General features: G+C 53.9%; 1 protein-coding gene across 1 annotated transcript in view; it reads right to left on the reverse strand.

Annotated features, from left to right (window-relative positions):
- Nucleotides 1-980: 980 nt before the first annotated feature.
- notch3 (notch receptor 3) overlaps nucleotides 981-18,516 on the reverse strand; it is a 33,758-nt gene continuing 16,222 nt past the window's right edge. Inside the window, exons 9-33 of the mRNA XM_030339042.1 lie at nucleotides 18,402-18,515; nucleotides 16,755-16,868; nucleotides 15,194-15,427; nucleotides 14,851-14,961; nucleotides 14,522-14,714; nucleotides 14,011-14,156; nucleotides 13,268-13,501; nucleotides 12,622-12,774; nucleotides 12,056-12,284; nucleotides 11,464-11,665; nucleotides 11,023-11,179; nucleotides 10,681-10,865; nucleotides 10,400-10,532; nucleotides 9,970-10,227; nucleotides 9,195-9,307; nucleotides 8,546-9,081; nucleotides 8,062-8,388; nucleotides 7,546-7,694; nucleotides 7,067-7,292; nucleotides 6,740-6,830; nucleotides 6,436-6,604; nucleotides 5,782-6,086; nucleotides 5,394-5,541; nucleotides 4,932-5,029; nucleotides 981-4,775 (exon numbers count right to left, since the gene is read on the reverse strand). Of these exons, the coding sequence (XP_030194902.1) occupies nucleotides 3,255-4,775; nucleotides 4,932-5,029; nucleotides 5,394-5,541; nucleotides 5,782-6,086; nucleotides 6,436-6,604; nucleotides 6,740-6,830; nucleotides 7,067-7,292; nucleotides 7,546-7,694; nucleotides 8,062-8,388; nucleotides 8,546-9,081; nucleotides 9,195-9,307; nucleotides 9,970-10,227; nucleotides 10,400-10,532; nucleotides 10,681-10,865; nucleotides 11,023-11,179; nucleotides 11,464-11,665; nucleotides 12,056-12,284; nucleotides 12,622-12,774; nucleotides 13,268-13,501; nucleotides 14,011-14,156; nucleotides 14,522-14,714; nucleotides 14,851-14,961; nucleotides 15,194-15,427; nucleotides 16,755-16,868; nucleotides 18,402-18,515 (6,146 nt within the window). The 3' untranslated portion in view covers nucleotides 981-3,254. The remainder of the gene's footprint in view (nucleotides 4,776-4,931; nucleotides 5,030-5,393; nucleotides 5,542-5,781; nucleotides 6,087-6,435; nucleotides 6,605-6,739; nucleotides 6,831-7,066; nucleotides 7,293-7,545; nucleotides 7,695-8,061; nucleotides 8,389-8,545; nucleotides 9,082-9,194; nucleotides 9,308-9,969; nucleotides 10,228-10,399; nucleotides 10,533-10,680; nucleotides 10,866-11,022; nucleotides 11,180-11,463; nucleotides 11,666-12,055; nucleotides 12,285-12,621; nucleotides 12,775-13,267; nucleotides 13,502-14,010; nucleotides 14,157-14,521; nucleotides 14,715-14,850; nucleotides 14,962-15,193; nucleotides 15,428-16,754; nucleotides 16,869-18,401; nucleotide 18,516) is intronic.

Below are 18,516 nucleotides of genomic sequence, written 5' to 3' on the forward strand. Positions count from 1 at the left end.
ACTTTCTGGGATAAATGAAGGTCATATAATTGTATTTGATCAATATTGGACACACGCTACTGCATTTATACAGAAAGCTGTTAATACATAATCTATGTGTAGATGAATATGTAGTAAAGCTCCATTACTAAATAATTGTGGTCCAGTGACTATATTGGCTAATGTTTTTTTAATTTAGGATGGTTATTGTTTCATTTTTTTATTTTATTTCTTGTCCTTAGGTGAGATAAGATGCAGCTTGAGGTTCATTATTAGGTCTATCCCCATCTCCTTATAAATTATCAATGTCTTTAAACGGCATGTGCAACAAGCTTTTGTGATCTATAGCTCACCTTTGACTCAGATTGATCCATATTTTAAACTTTAAATTCACTTCCCTAGAATGAGTTGATTTGAACGGTCATACTCTTGGAGTCTCCGTGCCCCACCTAGTGGTAATTATAGTTATACAAATGTTGTTATAAAAATATATCTTTCGTTGAATATGAATAGCCTGCCCTAAAACATAACTTCCTTCATTGTAATACATCATGGTTTCTACAGACCACAAAGAAGGGAATGTTTGAAGCAACTGTTTGTATGCTTTGTATCTTATAGAATGCGGTCCAAGAAAGAAGTAAAAATACAATTAGACTCAAAAGATCTGTTAGAATGATAACCGCAACAGTGAAATAAAATATAAATTCTAACTGTTCAAGTTTGATTATTTTAGATTAATATTCTTTGTACTCAGAATTACATCACTCGTAATTATTCATAACATGCTACATTAACTCTACCTTTGCCATATTGTATGCATGTATGTAGAATAAGGACGTTGTCTGCTGTAGTCAGAATTACAGAAATAATGAGTGTTGCTGCTTTAAAATACTTTTAAATAACTCTTTTAAACACTAGGTAAGTGTTAGAAAGTGAAATTACCCTAGATAATCCTAATGTCATTCATGTCTAAAACATAATAAAAATCACACAGTACAAAATAGTGTAACTACAGTTTTTATTAGAAGTAACTTATTTTGCAACTTTTGTCTGTAGACAGAAAACTGTGAAAAGGATTTATGTACACTGATTTCAAACTACTTTTAAACAAGTATAGTAATTAATAATGATAGAAAATATCTATGACAGTTCTAATAATACAAGACCAATACATATCAGTCACAGCTTGACAGTAATGCTAAAAGGAAGGTTTTTATTTATGTCCTTTTTAGTAAATAACCATTTTTTAAACATAAAACTTTTCAAACAAATAAATCTACCCAGGACCAACATATTTACACAAAGGGTTCACAAAGCTTGAAATGTACACAATACTTAATATAATGTGACCTGGGAAAGAAATGGACAGACCAAAAAAAAAAGACCAAACATATCATTCATGATGAAGCTGAACATACATCTAAACTACTTTACAATAGAACTTTCTGGAATCTGTCGGATCAGTGAAACATTTCAGCAGTGGAACACATGTGAGCGACGCCACTCCTAATGGGTAACCCAAACAAAAGTAATTGGACCAGGAGAATTTAAGACGCACCGAAATGGCAGGGGTTGGTTCCGGGGCTGGTGTCCGCTTTGTGGATGTCGTGGCATCGCGTGCAAACAGAAGGCAACAAACAGAAGGCAACAAACACAATAGTCTCAAAACAGCAAAACAGGTTTGTCCCTCATGAAATCATTTTTTTTGTCTTTTTTTTTCTTCTGAAAAGTGGAATGTATATCAAGAGGAGTATGTTGCTATCCTAGAGTTTTGTGTCACGTGGGGCAGTCAAAGGCGCTTTGCTGGGCAGCACAGATAGCACAGCAGGGCGAGCGAGAACGGTAGAGAGTGTCATCTTGGGAGTATTGTCGAGTGGCTGTAGCGCTACATGGTAGCGTTCACTCCCCTCACATCTTCCGACATGTCACCCTAGATTCGCCCCCGCAACTCCACTGCTCCGTATCCAGCCCTTTATGGCACTTTTAGAGAGAACGCCTCCCTTAGGAGTGACAGGGCCCTTATGCAGTCGCATTGCAGCAGCTGCACTTACCTGCACTTACTTGCACGACCGCGCGTCCTGCCCAAAGTAACGCTTCCCTTCTCTGTCCCCAAGTGACCCTGAAGCTCTGAATGCATCTCCAAAACTCTGGTTCTCTAGTCTGCGGGCTGAGATCAGTGTCCGTCTATCGCTGAGCAGCCAGTTATAACTGGAATGTCTGCCGGGATGCACAAAATAGCAGCCGATGAACATCGCTTAGCACATCGCGTTGATAAAGAATTCCCAGCGTCAACAAATGAACGGTTTATAAAAATAAGCAAGTGAAACAATCCAAAAAGACAGTTAAAAAAAGGGCAGTGAAATGCAGTTCATTTTAATGCAGTTCTAATTAATGTTCACAAAATAAATGAAAACAAACCGACAACGACGACTGACGTTTTCTGAGACTATGTTAGTACCTGGAGGTAGTACCCGGTAGAGTTAATAAAGGCTGAACTGCATACGAAATACAATAACTGATGCCGGGAAGGGGAGCATGACGTCCCAAACTGACATTGAGCCATTTTGCCTTGACTCTTGAATGAAGGGATCTTTTCACGAAGAAACCACAGAAGTTAATACTGTCATATTATCATCCTGTGAAGTGCTTCAGGGTGCCTCAAGTCCACTCATTGTTTAAATAGCTCTATGGAAGGTGATCAAGAAAGAACCGATTCCATGAAATCGAAAATGCTAATGCTGAACAATATTCGCCAGGGTACATCTGTCCATGAGACAATGCTGGATGTCAAAACTTTTTTTTTTCTGTACGGTTGGTTTAGGGGTCAAGGGGGTCGGAGTCAGAAAAACGGAGAGAATATATAATGGAAAAAAAGCAATTCAAAAGGGACATTAAAACAATAAATAAAATAAAAGTATTCACTTCAACATTTTACTTTGATCTACTTTTTAAATGTTAGTCTTCTCCAAGTCTTTGAAATGAAAGACTTGGCTTTCTTCATATATTTTTTTATAATAAAAAAACAAGTCCATCTGTGACAGAATAAGTCTTACTTCATTAAATTGTCTGCACTTTCTCACAGACAACGTACACTTCCCTTTACTTTGTTCTTGCTGCGAACATCACGAGCAGACAGTCCTCTTGGGTTAAACATCAGTCAGTCCAAATCCAATAAAAAATCTTGGAAAAAACAGGCTGACATACTTAATAAAGGACAGGTCCCATGGCCAGTCCACATTTTCTCAGACCCGAGTCCATTGTCAGGCGGCATTTGCTCACGCAAACACCTGCATCTTCCCGCCGGCCTCGGTGGCGTGGGAGATTTGGGTCTGGGCGGGACCGGCTACTGCCGGGCTTGGGGTCGAGTCTGACCAATCAGACACACAGTGAGGGGAGGGGCTGGACCAGGGCTCGGGGGACTCCGGGGACGGGGTCAGGTAAGGGTGCTCGCTGGGCAGGTGGAGGTAATGCTTGGGGGTGGCGTCCAGGGCGGAGGAGTAGCTGTGTTGTGAAGGAGGGGTGGGGTAGTCATCCAGGCCCACCGTGCTGCTGCCAGCCTGGGAGGGAGGCATCTGTGCAGCCAGGACCGCCGGGGCGGCTGCCTGGGCCATCTGGGGGCCGGCCTGGGACTGAGGGGGCTGCTGCTGCTGCTGCTGGAAGAAGGCCGGCGGGGGCTGGGAGGTTTGTGGCGTCGGTGGGGTGGAGGTGGTCATGCGGCCCATGCTCTGCTGGCTAACCATCGAGTGGTTGAGAAGCTGCTGCTGCTGCTGCTGCTGCTGTTGATGCTGCTGCTGCTGCTGCTCGGCGATGGAGGGCAGCTTCACGGGGCTAATGGTCGGAGTGGAGGTGACCGGTGTGGGCTGCAGCATCTGGTTGCGGTACATCTGCTGGTGCAGGAGCATGCTCTGCTGCTGCTGCTGCTGCTGCTGCTGCATGGCCGGGCTCTGCGGGTGCATGCCCGCCTGGCTGGTGTGCACCAGGTTGACCACCTGCTGGCCGCACTGGGAGGAGGGCGTCATGCGGCTGTGCCAGTCGAAGGGCACGCTGACGGGGCTCACCATGCCCATGTTGATGCCCATGGGGCCGGCGTTGAGCACGTAGCCGTGGTTGAGCCCGCCGGCCATGGAGACGCGGCCCTGCATGGACATCCCCCCGTCGCCCAGGTCGTTGAGCTGGGCCAGGGACACGGCGAAGGGGCCGCCGCCCTCCATCATGCCGGCGTGCACCATGGGGGTGTTTGGCACCGACATGGAGGTGTGGAAGAGCCCCGGCGAGGCCATGGCGGCGGGGGACGTGGGGTTGGTGATGTAGCCGGCGTTGCTGGCCCCGCCGCGGGGGGAGTCCAGCGAGTCGACCGGGGAGAGGGTGACGGAGCTCTCTAGCAGGGCGCTCTGCATGTCCAGCGTCAGCTTCTTGCTGCGGGCCTTCGCCGACTCCTTGAGGGCGGCGGCGTGCTGGCCCGCCGGCCCGGTGCCCTTGGCGCCGGGCCGGCGGTTCTTCTTGCCCTGCGGGGTGGTCTTCAGGCTGGGCAGGAAGGCGCTGGGCGGGCACATGAGCGGGGACAGGGTGTGGCCCCCGGCGAGGTGGTGGCCGCCGCCGCCGTGGCCCTGGGGACTGCGCACCGTGTTGTACTCGTCCAGCAGCTGGACGATGTCGTGGTGCATGCGCTCCTGGGCGATGTCCCGCGGCAACCGGTCCATGTGGTCCGTGATCTCCCGGTTGGCAAAGTGGGCGAGGAGCACCTTCACCGCCTCGCAGCTCCCCTCGCGGGCCGCCAGGAAGAGGGGCGTCTCCTCCTGCGTCACGCGGCGGGGGGGGGGGGGGGGGAAGCAAGGGTTAGGGTTAGACAACTTGTTGCTCTTCCCATGTGGGGGGGGGAATGCAGTGTTATGTATTCCACCACGTATACAAATATACACTGCGTGTTTGAAACCGTAGAGAAGTGCCCGTACCTTCAGATCCTGCATGTCCTTATTGGCTCCGTTCTTGAGGAGTGCGATGGTGGCGTCCACGTTGTTGACGGCCGCCGCCCAGTGCAGCGCGGATTTCCCTGAAGGAGAAGAGAGCGGCGAAGACACGGTTACCAACGGTAATGGCTCTGATCGGGCTCACACTAACACCGTTGGGAGGCGACGCACATTACACATACATTTAAATGTAGGGCATTTAGCAGACGCTTTTATCCAATGCGACTTAAAATAAGTGCATTTGTCACAACAAAGTGAAAGAATATATCGACTCGGTACAAACAATCGCTAGGTTAACCCCTACCCCCGTAAACAACAAAGATAGCTTGGACAAGATGCTATATTACTCAGTGCTATAACCATTATAACCACTACCACTATGACGCGAGCACATCCTTGGCACCAGCACCAGTGGAGGGGGTCGTGGGGAGGTTGGAGGACCCTTACCCAGTTCGTCGACGGCGTTGACGTCGGCGTGGCAGGTGATGAGCTCCTCCACCATGCCCTCCACCGCCATGCGGGCGGCCAGGATGAGCGCCGTGGAGCCGTCGTACATGCGGGAGTCCAGGTCTGTGGCGCGCGTCCGGATCAGGATCTAGTGGGGGGGGGGGGGGTGCGGCAGCAGCAACCGTCACAGACATGTTTCGGTGGGCAAGAGTACCAATGGATCGTGGGTGTGAATAAAGAGAGCGGCAGCGAAGCGATGCTGCATTTTGAAAACTCTGCCTTTTTAAAAATTAAAATTAAAACTAGGAGGATCACAAGGCCGTGAAACGCAGTCAACGTGCCGAAGAACCACGCAGCGATGGGGGGGGGGGGGGGGGTCCTCGCTCACCTGGAAGACGCCCTGGGCGTCGGCGGCCACGGCGGCGTGCAGCGGAGAGCGGCCCGTGTTGTCCTGGGCGTTGGCGTCGGCGCCGGCGTCCAGCAGCCGCTTGGCGGCGTCGGCGCGGGCGTAGCGGGCGGCAAGGTGCAGCGCCGTCTCGCCGGTGCGGTCCGTCTGCGCGGCCAGCGAGGCGCCCTGGTAGATGAGGTCCGAGATGATGTTGGCCGAGCACTCCTCCGACTCCTCCTCCTCGGGGATCTCGGGCTCCAGGCCGCCGCCGCAGAACGAGGCCAGCATCAGGGGTGTGAAGCCGTCTGGGGGTCACAGGAGAGAGAAGGCGTGTGGGGGGGGGGGGGGGTGAGTAAAGGGCTGATTAGGGTTCCACGTCGACACAACGCAATGGGCCGCGAGGACGCGTCGACGCAGTCGTGAAGCCGTTTTGGTTCTGCGTCGGGTTTTAGAGGGCGGACCAATCACAGCCCTTGCTGCTTGCGTCGCCCCGACGGGAGGCTAACATTTTTGGGAGGTGCCCCTCAGGCCCTTGCGAGGACGCAACGAGGGTCCGCGAGGACGCAATGGGTCCGACACAAAAGGGGCGTGTGTAGACACGCTACGCGCGCCCCTTTTTGATTGATATTGTAGCGGATTGTTCGGAACACCCACCTGGCCCTCTGACGTTGACGTCCATGCAGTCGCTGTCAAACTCTCCCTGGGGGGGCGTCAAGGCCATGGTGGGGGGGACACGGATGTCTGCGGCGGCCAGGTGATGCTGGGTCCACTGTCTGCTGTCCACCGCGTCCTCATGGTCAGACATCATGCTGGGCTCCTCCATCTGTGGTTCAACAAGAGCGCCACCGCCGTGTTACATCACAACACAGAGCCCTCGGGTTGGAGTAGAAACCCCCCCCCCCCCCCCCGCAGCATGTGAAACATGGGGACAAATGAAACGTAGAGTCACGTGACCCACCTTAAGTCTTTTGATCTCCGGGCAGTCTGCGTCCATCCATTGATCGCTGTGGTCGCCGAGCAGAGACTCTTCCACGGTTTTGGGCATGTGTCTGTTTGGGAAAGAAGGCGACAGATGAATTTAAAAGGCGCCCGCTACGACGTCCGAAACAAGAGCTTTTGTCCGGGCGCTAAAGAGACACGCAGTGATAAAAGATACATCATCCCCAGCCAGCCTCTCTGTCCCAACCGGTGGGCTGATCTAACCCTCACACACACACAGATCATCCACGCAATTGGAACACCTCTCTCACGGCTGGATCCAGGCGCCCCCCCGCCCCCCACTCACTTCATGCCCAGCGCGTCCTGGCCCACGGGCTCCCTGCGGTTCTTGTTGCTGCTGGGCTCCTTCTTGGGGAAGAATCCCTCGGGGAACCACAGCGTGCTGTGCTCCCTCTTCCGGCGCGCGATCAGCATCCCCACCACCAGGATGACAAACAGGAACAAGGAGGCGACACCCACCAGGATCAGCTTGGCCCACTGGGGGTAGTCGGGCTCAGACAGGGCAGGCGTTGCTATGGAGGGGGGGGGGGGGGGGGGGGGGAAGATGAGTCAGGGTTTTATTATCGTTGGTTGTGGTTTCATGTGTTATTGGTGTTGATGGTTTCATGTGTTATTGGTGTTGATGGTTTCATGTGTTATTGGTGTTGATGGTTTCATGTGTTATTGGTGTTGATGGTTTCATGTGTTATTGGTGTTGATGGTTTCATGTGTTATTGGTGTTGATGGTTTCACGTGTTATTGGTGGTTTCATGACATTGCCCTTACTGGAAACGGTTTTGAGCTGGTAGGGGAAGTCCCGGAGCATCTCCCAGGCGGACAGCGCCCCCAGGTAGTCTGCGGCGCCGTCGGCCGTGCGGAAGCAGCCCCCCTGCTCGCAGCCCAGCCGGTTATCGATCTCCAGGTACACGACGGACCTGCAGCGACCACGAGGACAGACCGTCAGCGTGAGCGCCGATGAACCCTACAGGCGGCAGTAGCTCAGGGGGTAGAGCGGGTTGGCTGGCAACCGCAAGGTCGCTAGTTCAATCCCCTGAGTGTCGATGTGTCCCCGAGCGAGGCACCGCAACTCACTGCTCCAGACCAAATGGCTGTCGCCTTGCAGGGCTGACGCCGACGCCCACGCATGAATGCGGCTGAATGCTAGGCAATATTGTAAAGCGCTTGGGGTGGCCACTGGTTACAAAAAAACGCAATATAAATGCAGACCATTTTTTTTTCATTTACAGGCCTGGTAAAACACAAGAGGAATCCCCGCCTCAAAATGTGACACGGCTCAATTACCCGATGACTTCCTCCTGCCGCTCGAGCTCCCGTCTGTAGCGCGCCCCAGGCCGGGTGTAGGGCCGGATCATGGCCTCGCCGTTGCGGTCCAGGCGGAAGCGCACGGTGGTGCGTAGGATGGCGCTCAGCTTCTGCAGGAAGATGGTGCTGGAGCGCCGGAGCTCCTCGGGCGGCAGCAGCACCACCACCACCAGCAGGTCCTCGGCCAGGTCCTCCTTCACGTCCGCCGCGCAGTCCAGGCCGTCCCAGCCGCACTCCTCCGAGTTGCAGCCCTGGTCGCAGCGGCCGTCGGCGTAGTGGTCGATGCAGTAGGTCTCGTAGATCGGACTGGTGTGAGTGTGGGGGGGGGGGGGGAGGGACGAAAAACAGAGCGCAACGTTTTTTAATTTTAGTTCTCTTTTGTTAGTTACCGGTCTAAACAAAAAACAAAAAAAATGCGAAAGACATTCAATCGTTGTTTTTTTTATTGGCGTTCCGGACTTACTTGCACACTTTCTCCTTGACCTTGCAGTCAAAGTTGTCGTAGAGGCAGTCGGCGTTGTTGCACGACTCGTCGCACTGGCTGTTGTTGAAGACGCGCCAGCAGCGCGGGTCGGGGCAGCGGGCCCACGGGTTGACGGCCAGCGAGCAGTCGCCGCCGTCCCAGCGGCAGGCGAACTGGTTGCACTCCTTGTCGCACACGCTGTTGTTGGCCTTGCCGTGGCACTCGGCCAGGGGGCAGGCCGGCGCCGGCAGCTCCCGGGGCTTGCTGCTGCCGCTCTGCTCGCAGCGCTTGCCGCCCCAGCCGGCGGGGCACTGGCAGTGGAAGAAGGGGAAGGAGGTCTCCTCGGTGCACAGGCCCGCGTTGCGGCAGGGCTGGGACGAGCAGCCCTCGTTGCTGCGGTGCTGGCACTGGGGCCCGGCGAAGCCCGGCTGGCAGGTGCAGCGGGCGCCGCGCGCCGTCAGCGCGCAGTTGCCGCCGTTGTAGCACGACAGCTCCCGGCAGGACATGCTCCTCTCGCAGGCGGCGCCCACGTAGCCCTGGAGACACCGAGACGAAAAGACGTTTGAGAGGACGCGCGGGAGGCTCGGGTACGGGGAGGACGACCGCTCAGGGACGACAAACACTCGAGTGACTTTCAGCGTGCACTTACCAGCTGACAGGTGCAGGTGTATCCCATGGCGCTGTTGCTAGCCACCGTGCACGCGCCTCCGTTCTGACAGGGCTGGGACTCGCACACGCTGAATCGGCTCTGGCACCTTCGACCTGGGGGGCAAACGGGCGTTATTTAAAAGGGTTAGCGCCGTGGGGCTGAAGAACACAACGTTCCCGATACGTTTCCTGGTATTACATGAGGTGGGGCGGATTGTCCAGCCTGTGGTTGCCTTGTGCAATCTCTGTGTGGCAGTTCCCTTGAGCAATATCGCTCCCTTTAAACGCTAAATGCTTTATTTATCCTGAAGGTAATCAAGTGATCCAGTAGCAGACAACAAGACAGAAGATAAGCTAATAAGAGAAGCTAAATAGTAAAATAGGATAATAATAATAATAATAATACATGTTTTCTGGCAGTATACAGTAACATGTCTGGCCTAATTCATGGGACCTAGTTGTCATGTCGTGTCATAGTATTTATCTCCACTATAATAGCATTGTTATTGTCAGTAATCCTATTAAACAACATTCATTATTCATTTTTTACAATACACTTAACAAAAAAATGGTTCAACCTAAACTATACTGCCGTACATTCTCATTCCGAAAGAACGCTAATACATCCCGACACATTGCATCGGAACCCGTGTATCGTTCGTGATGTGCATCGTACGCCCGCACACATCCCTACCCCCAGCCCTACCCCCAGCCCCTGGTGTACGTGTGCAGGAAGAGGAGTTCCGAAGAAGAAGTGGGGGGGGGGCGGGGGTTACCTGTGAAGCCGGGCTTGCAGACGCACTGGTAGTCGTTGGGCAGCTGGATGCAGTCTAAGCTGTTGGCGGGGCTGCAGGGGCTGGAGAGGCACTCGTTGATGTCCCCCTCGCACCGCTCCCCAGTGAAGCCCGGCGGGCAGTTGCAGCGGTGGCCGCCCACCCGGTCCACGCACGTCCCGTTGTTCAGACACTTGGGCGGGGCCGCGCGCATCCGCGAGGGCGGGGCGCAGTCGTCCTCGTTGATCTCGCACAACACCCCTTTGGAGGGAAGGAAAAGAGAAAACGTTCAGTTACGAAACAAAGGGTCGACGCCGGGCGAGACGCTGTCCCGTTACCGTTTCCTGCCGGACTCATGTGTGTGTGTGGGGGTGTTTGTGTGTTTGCGTCTTTCGGAGGGGAAGGGGGGGGGGGGGGGGGGGGGGGGGCGTACCCAGTGTGCCCGGGGGGCAGGAGCAGATGTAATGGCCCACGAGGTCGATGCAGGTGCCTCCGTTCTGACATGGATGGGACTCGCACTCGTTCTCCTCCATCTCACAGGTCTCTCCCGTGAAGCCTGGCATGCACTGTGGAAGGAGGAGGGGGTAAGCAATGAGACCACCGTTCTCACACACACACACACACACACACACACACACACACACACACACACACACACACACACACACACACACGCAAACACGGTCCAGAAGAGAACACAGGCGGCGGGCTTACTTCACAGCGATAGCGTCCCACGAAGCCCCTGCAGGTGGCGCCGTTGCGACAGGGCTTGTCCTCGCAGTAATCCACCGGGCTCTCGCAGTAGCTGCCCGTGAAGTCACCGTGGCATTTGCAGTAGTGGGTGTTGCCCGTGTTGACGCAGTGTCCTTCGTGTTGGCACAGCTCGTCGGTCTGCAGGCCTGGCGGAGGAGTGTCGAGGTTGGGAACACGTCAGCGCAAACACTTTGTGTTATTTGTGTCATCACAGCCGTGTCGGCGCGATGTTGTGATCACACGCTCGACGGGAAACAAACTGTTAAGGCATAACACGTGTCCGACTAATCGTCCCGGACGTACCTCTCTGCCGTGCGGCGGACTCGCAGGACACCCTGGGGATGTCACAGTATCGGCCGGACCAGCTGCCGGCGCAGTCGCATGAGAACGAGGCGTCCTTCTGGCGGCAGCGGCCTCCGTTTTGGCAGGGAGAGGAACGCCTGCACCAGTCCACTGGCGTCTGGTAGGAGAGGAGATCAGAGGGAGGAAAAAGAAACCGTTTTCATTGCTTGAACGTTTTAAATCCAGCGGGAGCTACAGGGATTACTTCACATTCTTTCATGAGAGCCTCCCGGTCCTTGTCTTAGTGTGAGTCTGTGTGTGTGTTCGGTGTGTGTGCGTGTATGCGTGGGCACGCGCGTGTGTGTTTTGTTCAGTGCATGCTTGGTGTGCGTTCGGTGTGTGTGTGTTCGGTGTGCGTACGTGTTTGTTCGGTTTGCGTGTGTCTGTGTGTTGTGTTTGTACCTGGCAACGGTTGCCGGTGTGGCCCTTGGGGCAGGTGCAGCGGAAGGATTCCAAGGCGTCCTGGCAGAGGCCGCCGTTGAGGCAGGGCTGGGAGTCGCACTCGTTCACCTCGTACTGACAATGGGAGCCCGTGAAGCCGTTGCGACACGTGCAGGAGTAGCCGTTGATCTTGTCGGTGCACGTCCCTCCGTTGAAGCAGGAGCTGGGGGAAAACAAACGGCGCCTCGGTTCAACACTTGGTCGCGGACTTCAGATTTGAATTTGGGTGATATGACGTTATGTATATCAATAGCGATGTTTCTCTGTTGTTTATATCACTTCGTCTTCAAGAAAAATGAATGATGAGAAAAATATACTATATCACTATAACTACATGATATATGTATATATATTCATATATATATATGTTTATAGAACTCCAAAAAACTTTTTATTTTACCATCTCGCCCAACCCTTCAATTCCTAATGTCATCCAATGTCCCTCTGCCCTTCTCTAGATCTTTCATGATCACTCACCCAACCATAAATACACACTCACACACATACACACACACACAAGAGCGCACACACACACACACAGACACACACGTACCTTTCGGTGCAATCCTGGATGTTGGTTTCACAGTGGATCCCGGTGAAGCCTGGCCTGCAGCTGCAGGTGTAGGAGTTGACGTAGTCGGTGCAGGAGCCGCCGTTCTTGCAGGGGGAGCTCTGGCACTCGTTGACCTCCATGGCGCAGCTGGGGCCCGTGAAGCCGGGCAGGCAGCTGCACTGGAAGGAGTTGATGCTGTCCTTGCAGGAGCCCCCACTCAGACACGGGTCTAGGGAGAGGGTCGGAAGAGAGAGACGCTTCAGCTTCAGAGGAGAGAACAGGCTAACATAAGATGCATGTCTCTGGTCATCCCAGACAGGGAATTCGCTTGGGACAGCAGAGAGTACAGAACAGCAAAAGGAAATAAGAGAGCAATAACATAAAATAACAGATAACAATAACAATAACAATAACAGAAAAATTATGCAAACTGTATTATTATTTTTTTGTGAAGATATATTCAAATATAAAATACAAGATTTTGTTAACTAGTGTTTCCCTGCTATTTAGAAATTTCGAGGTGCAAACCCCCCCCACCCCCTCCCCCCAGTTCATTTTCAACTCACTGGGGGAGCAGTCGTCCACGTCGGTCTCACAGATGAGCCCGTGGTAGCCGGCCCGACAGGAGCACATGAAGCCCCCCATGGTGTTGGTGCAGGCGCCCCGGTTCTTGCAGGGGTTGGAGATGCATTCGTTCACGTCGATGTTACACATCTGACCTGAAGAACCACAACGAAAAAAAACAAAGTTCCTTGTTATTCGTCGCGTGTGCATACATACAGCATAACAAGTAGCAGTCATCCATGGCCGTGAAATACTTGGATTTCAGGCCTCCTCGCATACTACTAAAGGTAAACGATGTAATAAAATACAACAATTGATAGATTCAAATAATACAATACGCGATAGCACGTACCGCTGGTATTAAAACAAAACAAGCAGCCACAAACTGCTCTCATTAACCACAAGGCTTGAGGCGAAGTAAAGCGACACTTCTAACAAACTAACTGGCTTAAGTCCATTTCAGTTAAGTCTGTTTGACGTGCACACCCTTTAAACAGAGTTTAAGTTGCTTCAGGGATTGCCAACCCCATGACCCTTGCCCTCAATCAAAGAAAGGTAAAAACTCCTGTGAATCTCCCTTCAAGATAACGAACACTATAATTTAAATCTAAATCAATCTAAATCAGATGACTCGCTGGATGGACTGACCTTGCCAGCCCGTCTGGCAGTTGCACTGGTAGCCCTGGTAGTCGGCCGTGTGGGAGCAGAGGGCGTGGTTGTCGCAGGGGTTGGGCGAGCAGGGGGTGAGCACGTCGGCGCAGGTGGGCCCGCTGTAGGGCAGCTCGCACAGGCAGGTGAAGCTGGCCACGCCGTCCACGCACAAGCCCTTGTTCAGACAGGGGCTGGACGAACACTCGTTGACGTTCACCTGGCACAGGTTACCTGAGAGAGAGGACACACACACACAGGTGTGGTTGAGTTACACTGTAAGGTTGTTGTGGTGTCGTACGTTTGAATGGGAGATGGTATGTGATGAGGGATTCAATGTGGTTGGTTGTAGTTGTACGTGACATCCACTAGGGGGTGGTAGAGCGCTGTATGTCATTGCAATATGGGCACTCAAACTGCTTTGGATTCACAAGGCCGGACTAGAGGTGTGTTTGGAACTGAAATGAAGCGATGCACTGATGCAGAGGTCAAATATCCAATCTTCAGTATTTTCCATCTATTCACTCTGCCGTTCTTGACTAGCAGTCCTGTTTATATAATAACGTGAAGCTGGATCGTTTACTTGCTCCAAAAACAAAATGTAATTCAAATAATACTAAAAACAAAAGCTTTGAATTGTGTGTACCATGAAGTCAAGGCAATTGAGTTACACCAAATCCCAGTTGCACAAGGCCAATCCCCCCATCCCACGGCCCAGCGCGAGGCGTCCCGGGGCTCCTCACCTCTAAAGCCCTGGCGACACTTGCAGTTGAAGCCGTTGAGCTGGTCGATGCACAAGCCGGCGTTCTGACAGGGGCTGGGCAGGCAGTCGTTCCTGTCCGATTCGCAGTTCTTCCCCACCCATCCCGGCTCACAGTCGCACCGGTACCTGGAGAGAGAGAGAGAGAGAGAGAGAGAGAGAGAGAGAGAGAGAGAGAGAGAGAGAGAGAGAGAGAGAGAGAGAGACGGTGGGGATAAGTTCAGCTGTACGTTTATGGTCCTCTCCCTCCTTGACCAGTTGAACTCATCTTGCTTATGCTGGGTTACAAATATGAACGCTAAATGATAACAAATGAATCCATTGAAAACTAATTTAGAATGACATATAGAATAAGATTTGCATATTAGTTCAATTGTGTATTAGTGCCAATGTTGTTAGCATGCCAGCGGGGTTGATCCACTGCCTGGCGTGGATCCACATCGTCGACAGCCGTCAAGCAGGTGGACCACCTCTAAACGTTTTCCTCTGCGTACCCGTTGATGTCGTCCCTGCAGATCCCGTGCAGGCAGGGCCCGCTGCCGCACTCGTCCACCTGGGAGTAGCAGTACGGCGGCTTGAAGCCCACCGGACACATGCAGTGGAAGCCGTTCTCCTCGTCCACGCACGTGCCGCCGTTCCTGCACGGCCCCGACGCACACTCGTCTATCTGCACGTTGCACTTTGAACCTGTGGCGAGAGGGAGGTGGAGAACGTGAGTGAGTCGTTCTGTGAAGGGACACACACACACACACACCGAGGAATGACACTGCACTGGTGGGAGGGGGGGGTTGATTCAGTGTTATCGTTGGGTTTTTTGGTTTACCGGTGAAGCCGGGCTTGCAGACGCAGTCGTAGCGGTTGATGCCGTCTTTGCAGATGCCGTAGTCACACGGGCTGCTGGCGCACTCGTCCACGTTGATCTCGCAGTTGGCGCCTGCGAATGTTAGAAAGGGCGAGTTTAGAAGCGTTTACTAAACGTTAAGCAAACTACAGTCTGCTAAACACATATACTGATGCATACCAACAACTGTTTCAGTTGTGCGGACGAAAACGAGTTAATCAGGAGTTCACTAACGAGTGCAGCCGTGTTTGACGCACGCGATCAAAACCCTTCCCAAGCGGTTGAGCTGAGCGCCCCGGGGGGTCTAGACAGAGGGACTACGTACCCGAGGTGCCGTGCTGGCACTGGCAGATGTACTTGTTGACCAGGTCCACGCACTTGCCGCCGTTCTGGCAGGGGTTGCTGTGGCACTCGTTGAGCTGGTTCTCGCAGCGGTAGCCGGTGTAGCCCGCATCGCACTGGCACGTGTAGCTGGCGATGCCGTCCATGCAGGTGCCGTGGTGGCAGGGGTCCGGCTGGCAGTTGTTGATGTTGCTCTCGCACAGGGTGCCTTCGTAGCCTGAGGTTGGGGAATGAGGGTAGAGGGTGGGGGGTTAATAATGAGGTATTAATATTAATAATCAGGAACTACTGAGATGAAAAAAATATATGATGGAAAAAAATGAGCGTAAAACCCGGACCGCTTCAACTACAATTTACTTTTATGGGCCGGAACAACACTACCTTTTCACTGTACTACTATGAAACACCCTTAATTTTTATGCTATTTCAACATTTTCTCTCTCTCTCTCTCTCTTTCTCTCTCTCTCTCTCTCTCTCTCTCTCTCTCTATTAGCGCCTCTACAGTTTGGGGGCCTGTCCCTGGCGGTTACCATGCCAACAGGGCCTGAGAAACAACCGAGGGGAGGTGTGTGTGTGTGTGTGCGCAACATGTGTGCGGTGCCGAGTTTGGGCAGAGCAGTTGAAAGGAGGGCCCTGCACGGGGCATCCCAGTCGCCCTTTTGTTCTGGGCGGCGGAGCCGAACAATAGGCCTCGCTACGTCAAACAGGGCCACTTCACTCAACAGAGTGGGGGCCCACAAACAGAGGGGATAGCAAGCAGCTGGTCCCTGAAACAATGAGCCAGTCTCACCCCCCCCTCCCCCTTACTCCCCCCCCCCCCCCCCACCCCAGCCCCCCATAGGCCCAAACAAACAAAAAAAAGAGTTAATGCTCACATACTGACTTGGCCCTGCTTCAACCCTTCAGTTAGCCAATGAGGGCCTTCTGCACTGTCAAGATTTCTTGAATTATTTTTATTCCTGTACATTAACGTGTCCATGGGGAGGAGTTTCGCTCTATGTATGTGTTAGTGTGTGTGCGTTCATGTAAGACAATGCATGTGTGTGTGTGTGTGTGTGTGTGTGTGTGTGTGTGTGTGTGTGTGTGTGTGTGTGTGTGTGTGTGTGGGTGTGTGTGTGTGTCTCTGGGAGGGTCTGAGTGTGTGAGGGCATGTGTAAGCGAGTGGAGGGATGAGCAGATGTCGGGGGTGGGGTGGGTTGATGACCATGGCTGCCTCTCCAGCATCTGCTGGCCCTGGGTGACCCTGTGATCCTTAGGGGCCGATGGGTGGGAACACGGGGGGATTAGGGGCCTCAAGTCAGTCTGCCGGGGGCCAAACAGACATCTAGAGAACCTGCTGACCCATCCAGCCCTCCCCGACCCCCAACCCCCCCCCACCACATCCCTACTCCTCCACCTCCTGCTCCCCAAAGATCACAGAGACGGGACAGGGGCCCAGGTGAGCACGGCTCTGCCTTTACACCCGACACACACACAAACACACACACACACACACACACACACACACAGGGACCACCAATCGGCAGGCGGTTGGAGACACCCACCTTCGGCGCAGCGGCACTCGTATCCGTTGGGCCGGTCGTAGCACTTGGCTCCGTTCTGGCAGGGGGTGCTGGCGCACTCGTCCACGTCGATCTGACACATGGTGCCGGTGAAGCCTGGGACGGGCAAACACAGAGGTGAGGGGGGTCAGGGAGAAGAGGGGGGTCGGTACCCCCACCCCACCCCAGAGGTCGGAGGGGCAGCGCTCTCCCCTTTTCTGGCCAAAGAGGGCAGAGATCCAGGGGGGGGGGGGGGGGGGTCTTAGTGAAGGCCGGCCAAGGTCGTGTCGGCGATCGCCTTAACTGGTTAAGGACCTGTCACATGTGCACTTGATCGACATGCCGGGATGAGCAGCCGTCAATTGTTTTCGCCCCGCGCGGCCTGTGACCTTGTGAGAAGGCACAAGGAGAGGAAGAGCAGCTCCCTCGACCCGGGAAATCGGAGTCGACCGTGTAACTCCCATTTCTGGGGAGGTGCGAGGGTGGGCGCGAGGGGGTTTGCTTGGTTATTCGGGGGCTGTTTGCGTGCGGGGCGTGCAATACGCACGACTACGAACGTGTGACATAAACGACATGCAGTTAGTCACATCATTCGTGACTCGAGGTTTCCCTCCTGCATCTCGGAGAGTCGGCGCTACTGTGCGTCCTGGAATGCCTCCGGGGACACGGTGAGTGACGACCGCTCCGAGGAATGCAACGCATGTCAGGAGCCATGAGGCTGGCTGCACTTTCCCCCCCCCGCAACGTTGTTAACCAATGCATACGTTTTTATAAGTTCTGGAGCATTGCCTCCTGTCCGGACGGCGCGACACTACGAAGAACGATGGGAGCGCTACTATCGGTTGTGGATTATGTTTCAGGGGGTGGATTTGTTTTCCCCTTGCGAGGGAAGGGCTGGTGAAAAAGAAAAAAAGGGAAAAAAGCATGAGAAAGTGAGAAGGCCCGGACAGTTTGGGCACGGCGCCCAGAGCCGGGTGAAGTGCCTCATTGGTGGGTAGAGGCTGCCCCTGTTGATTAACAGTGTGAGGATAGCCTGTGTATTGGATGGGAGGGTGAGGGGGGGGGGGGCAGGCAGTGGGGGCTTGGGATGGGTTGTAGGGGTTAGAGGAGGAGGAGGGGTGAGGGGGGTGAGACAGTGGAATTGTTTTCTTTCTTGGGGGTGGGAGGGGGAACCCTCCCCTCCCTTCCTGCATCAGCTCCGCTGGCTCAATAGCGACATGGAAGGGGGGGGGAGGGGAGGGGAGGGGGTTGTCTGTCCCAGATGTAAATTGCGGAGAGCCTGGAAAAGAATCTCATTAGGGAGGACTGCTGTTCCCCCCACCGCCGAGGGAGGGAGAGGGAGACTGCTGCCCCTGCCACATTCCGCCACAGAGGAGGGGGGGGGGGGGAGGGAGAGAGAAAGGGGAGGGAGGCGGGCGTGGGGTCACAATAAACTCTTTGTTCAGGCAAGAGGACAGGCAGCTTTTGGGGACTGGGCTCTCTATTTTTATATTTTTTCACGAGTGGTGGCTCTGAATGCCAGCCAGCGCAAGCAGCCTGGCCGCTGGGGGGGGGGGGTTGGCCTTGGGGGTGGAGGTGGGGGCCCCTAGCGAGGACGTGGGGAGGTGGGAAGGGAGGAAGTGACGGGGGCGACCAGCGCGGCGGACCTACCTGGCTGACACTTGCAGGTGAAGCCGTTGACCATGTCGCGGCAGTGGCCGTCGTTGGCGCACGGGTTGCTCTCGCAGTCGTCCACGTCGACCTCACAATAGGTGCCCATGTAGCC

This window comes from Gadus morhua, chromosome 2 (genome assembly GCF_902167405.1).
Source record: "Gadus morhua chromosome 2, gadMor3.0, whole genome shotgun sequence".
NCBI classification, from domain to species: Eukaryota; Metazoa; Chordata; class Actinopteri; order Gadiformes; family Gadidae; genus Gadus; species Gadus morhua.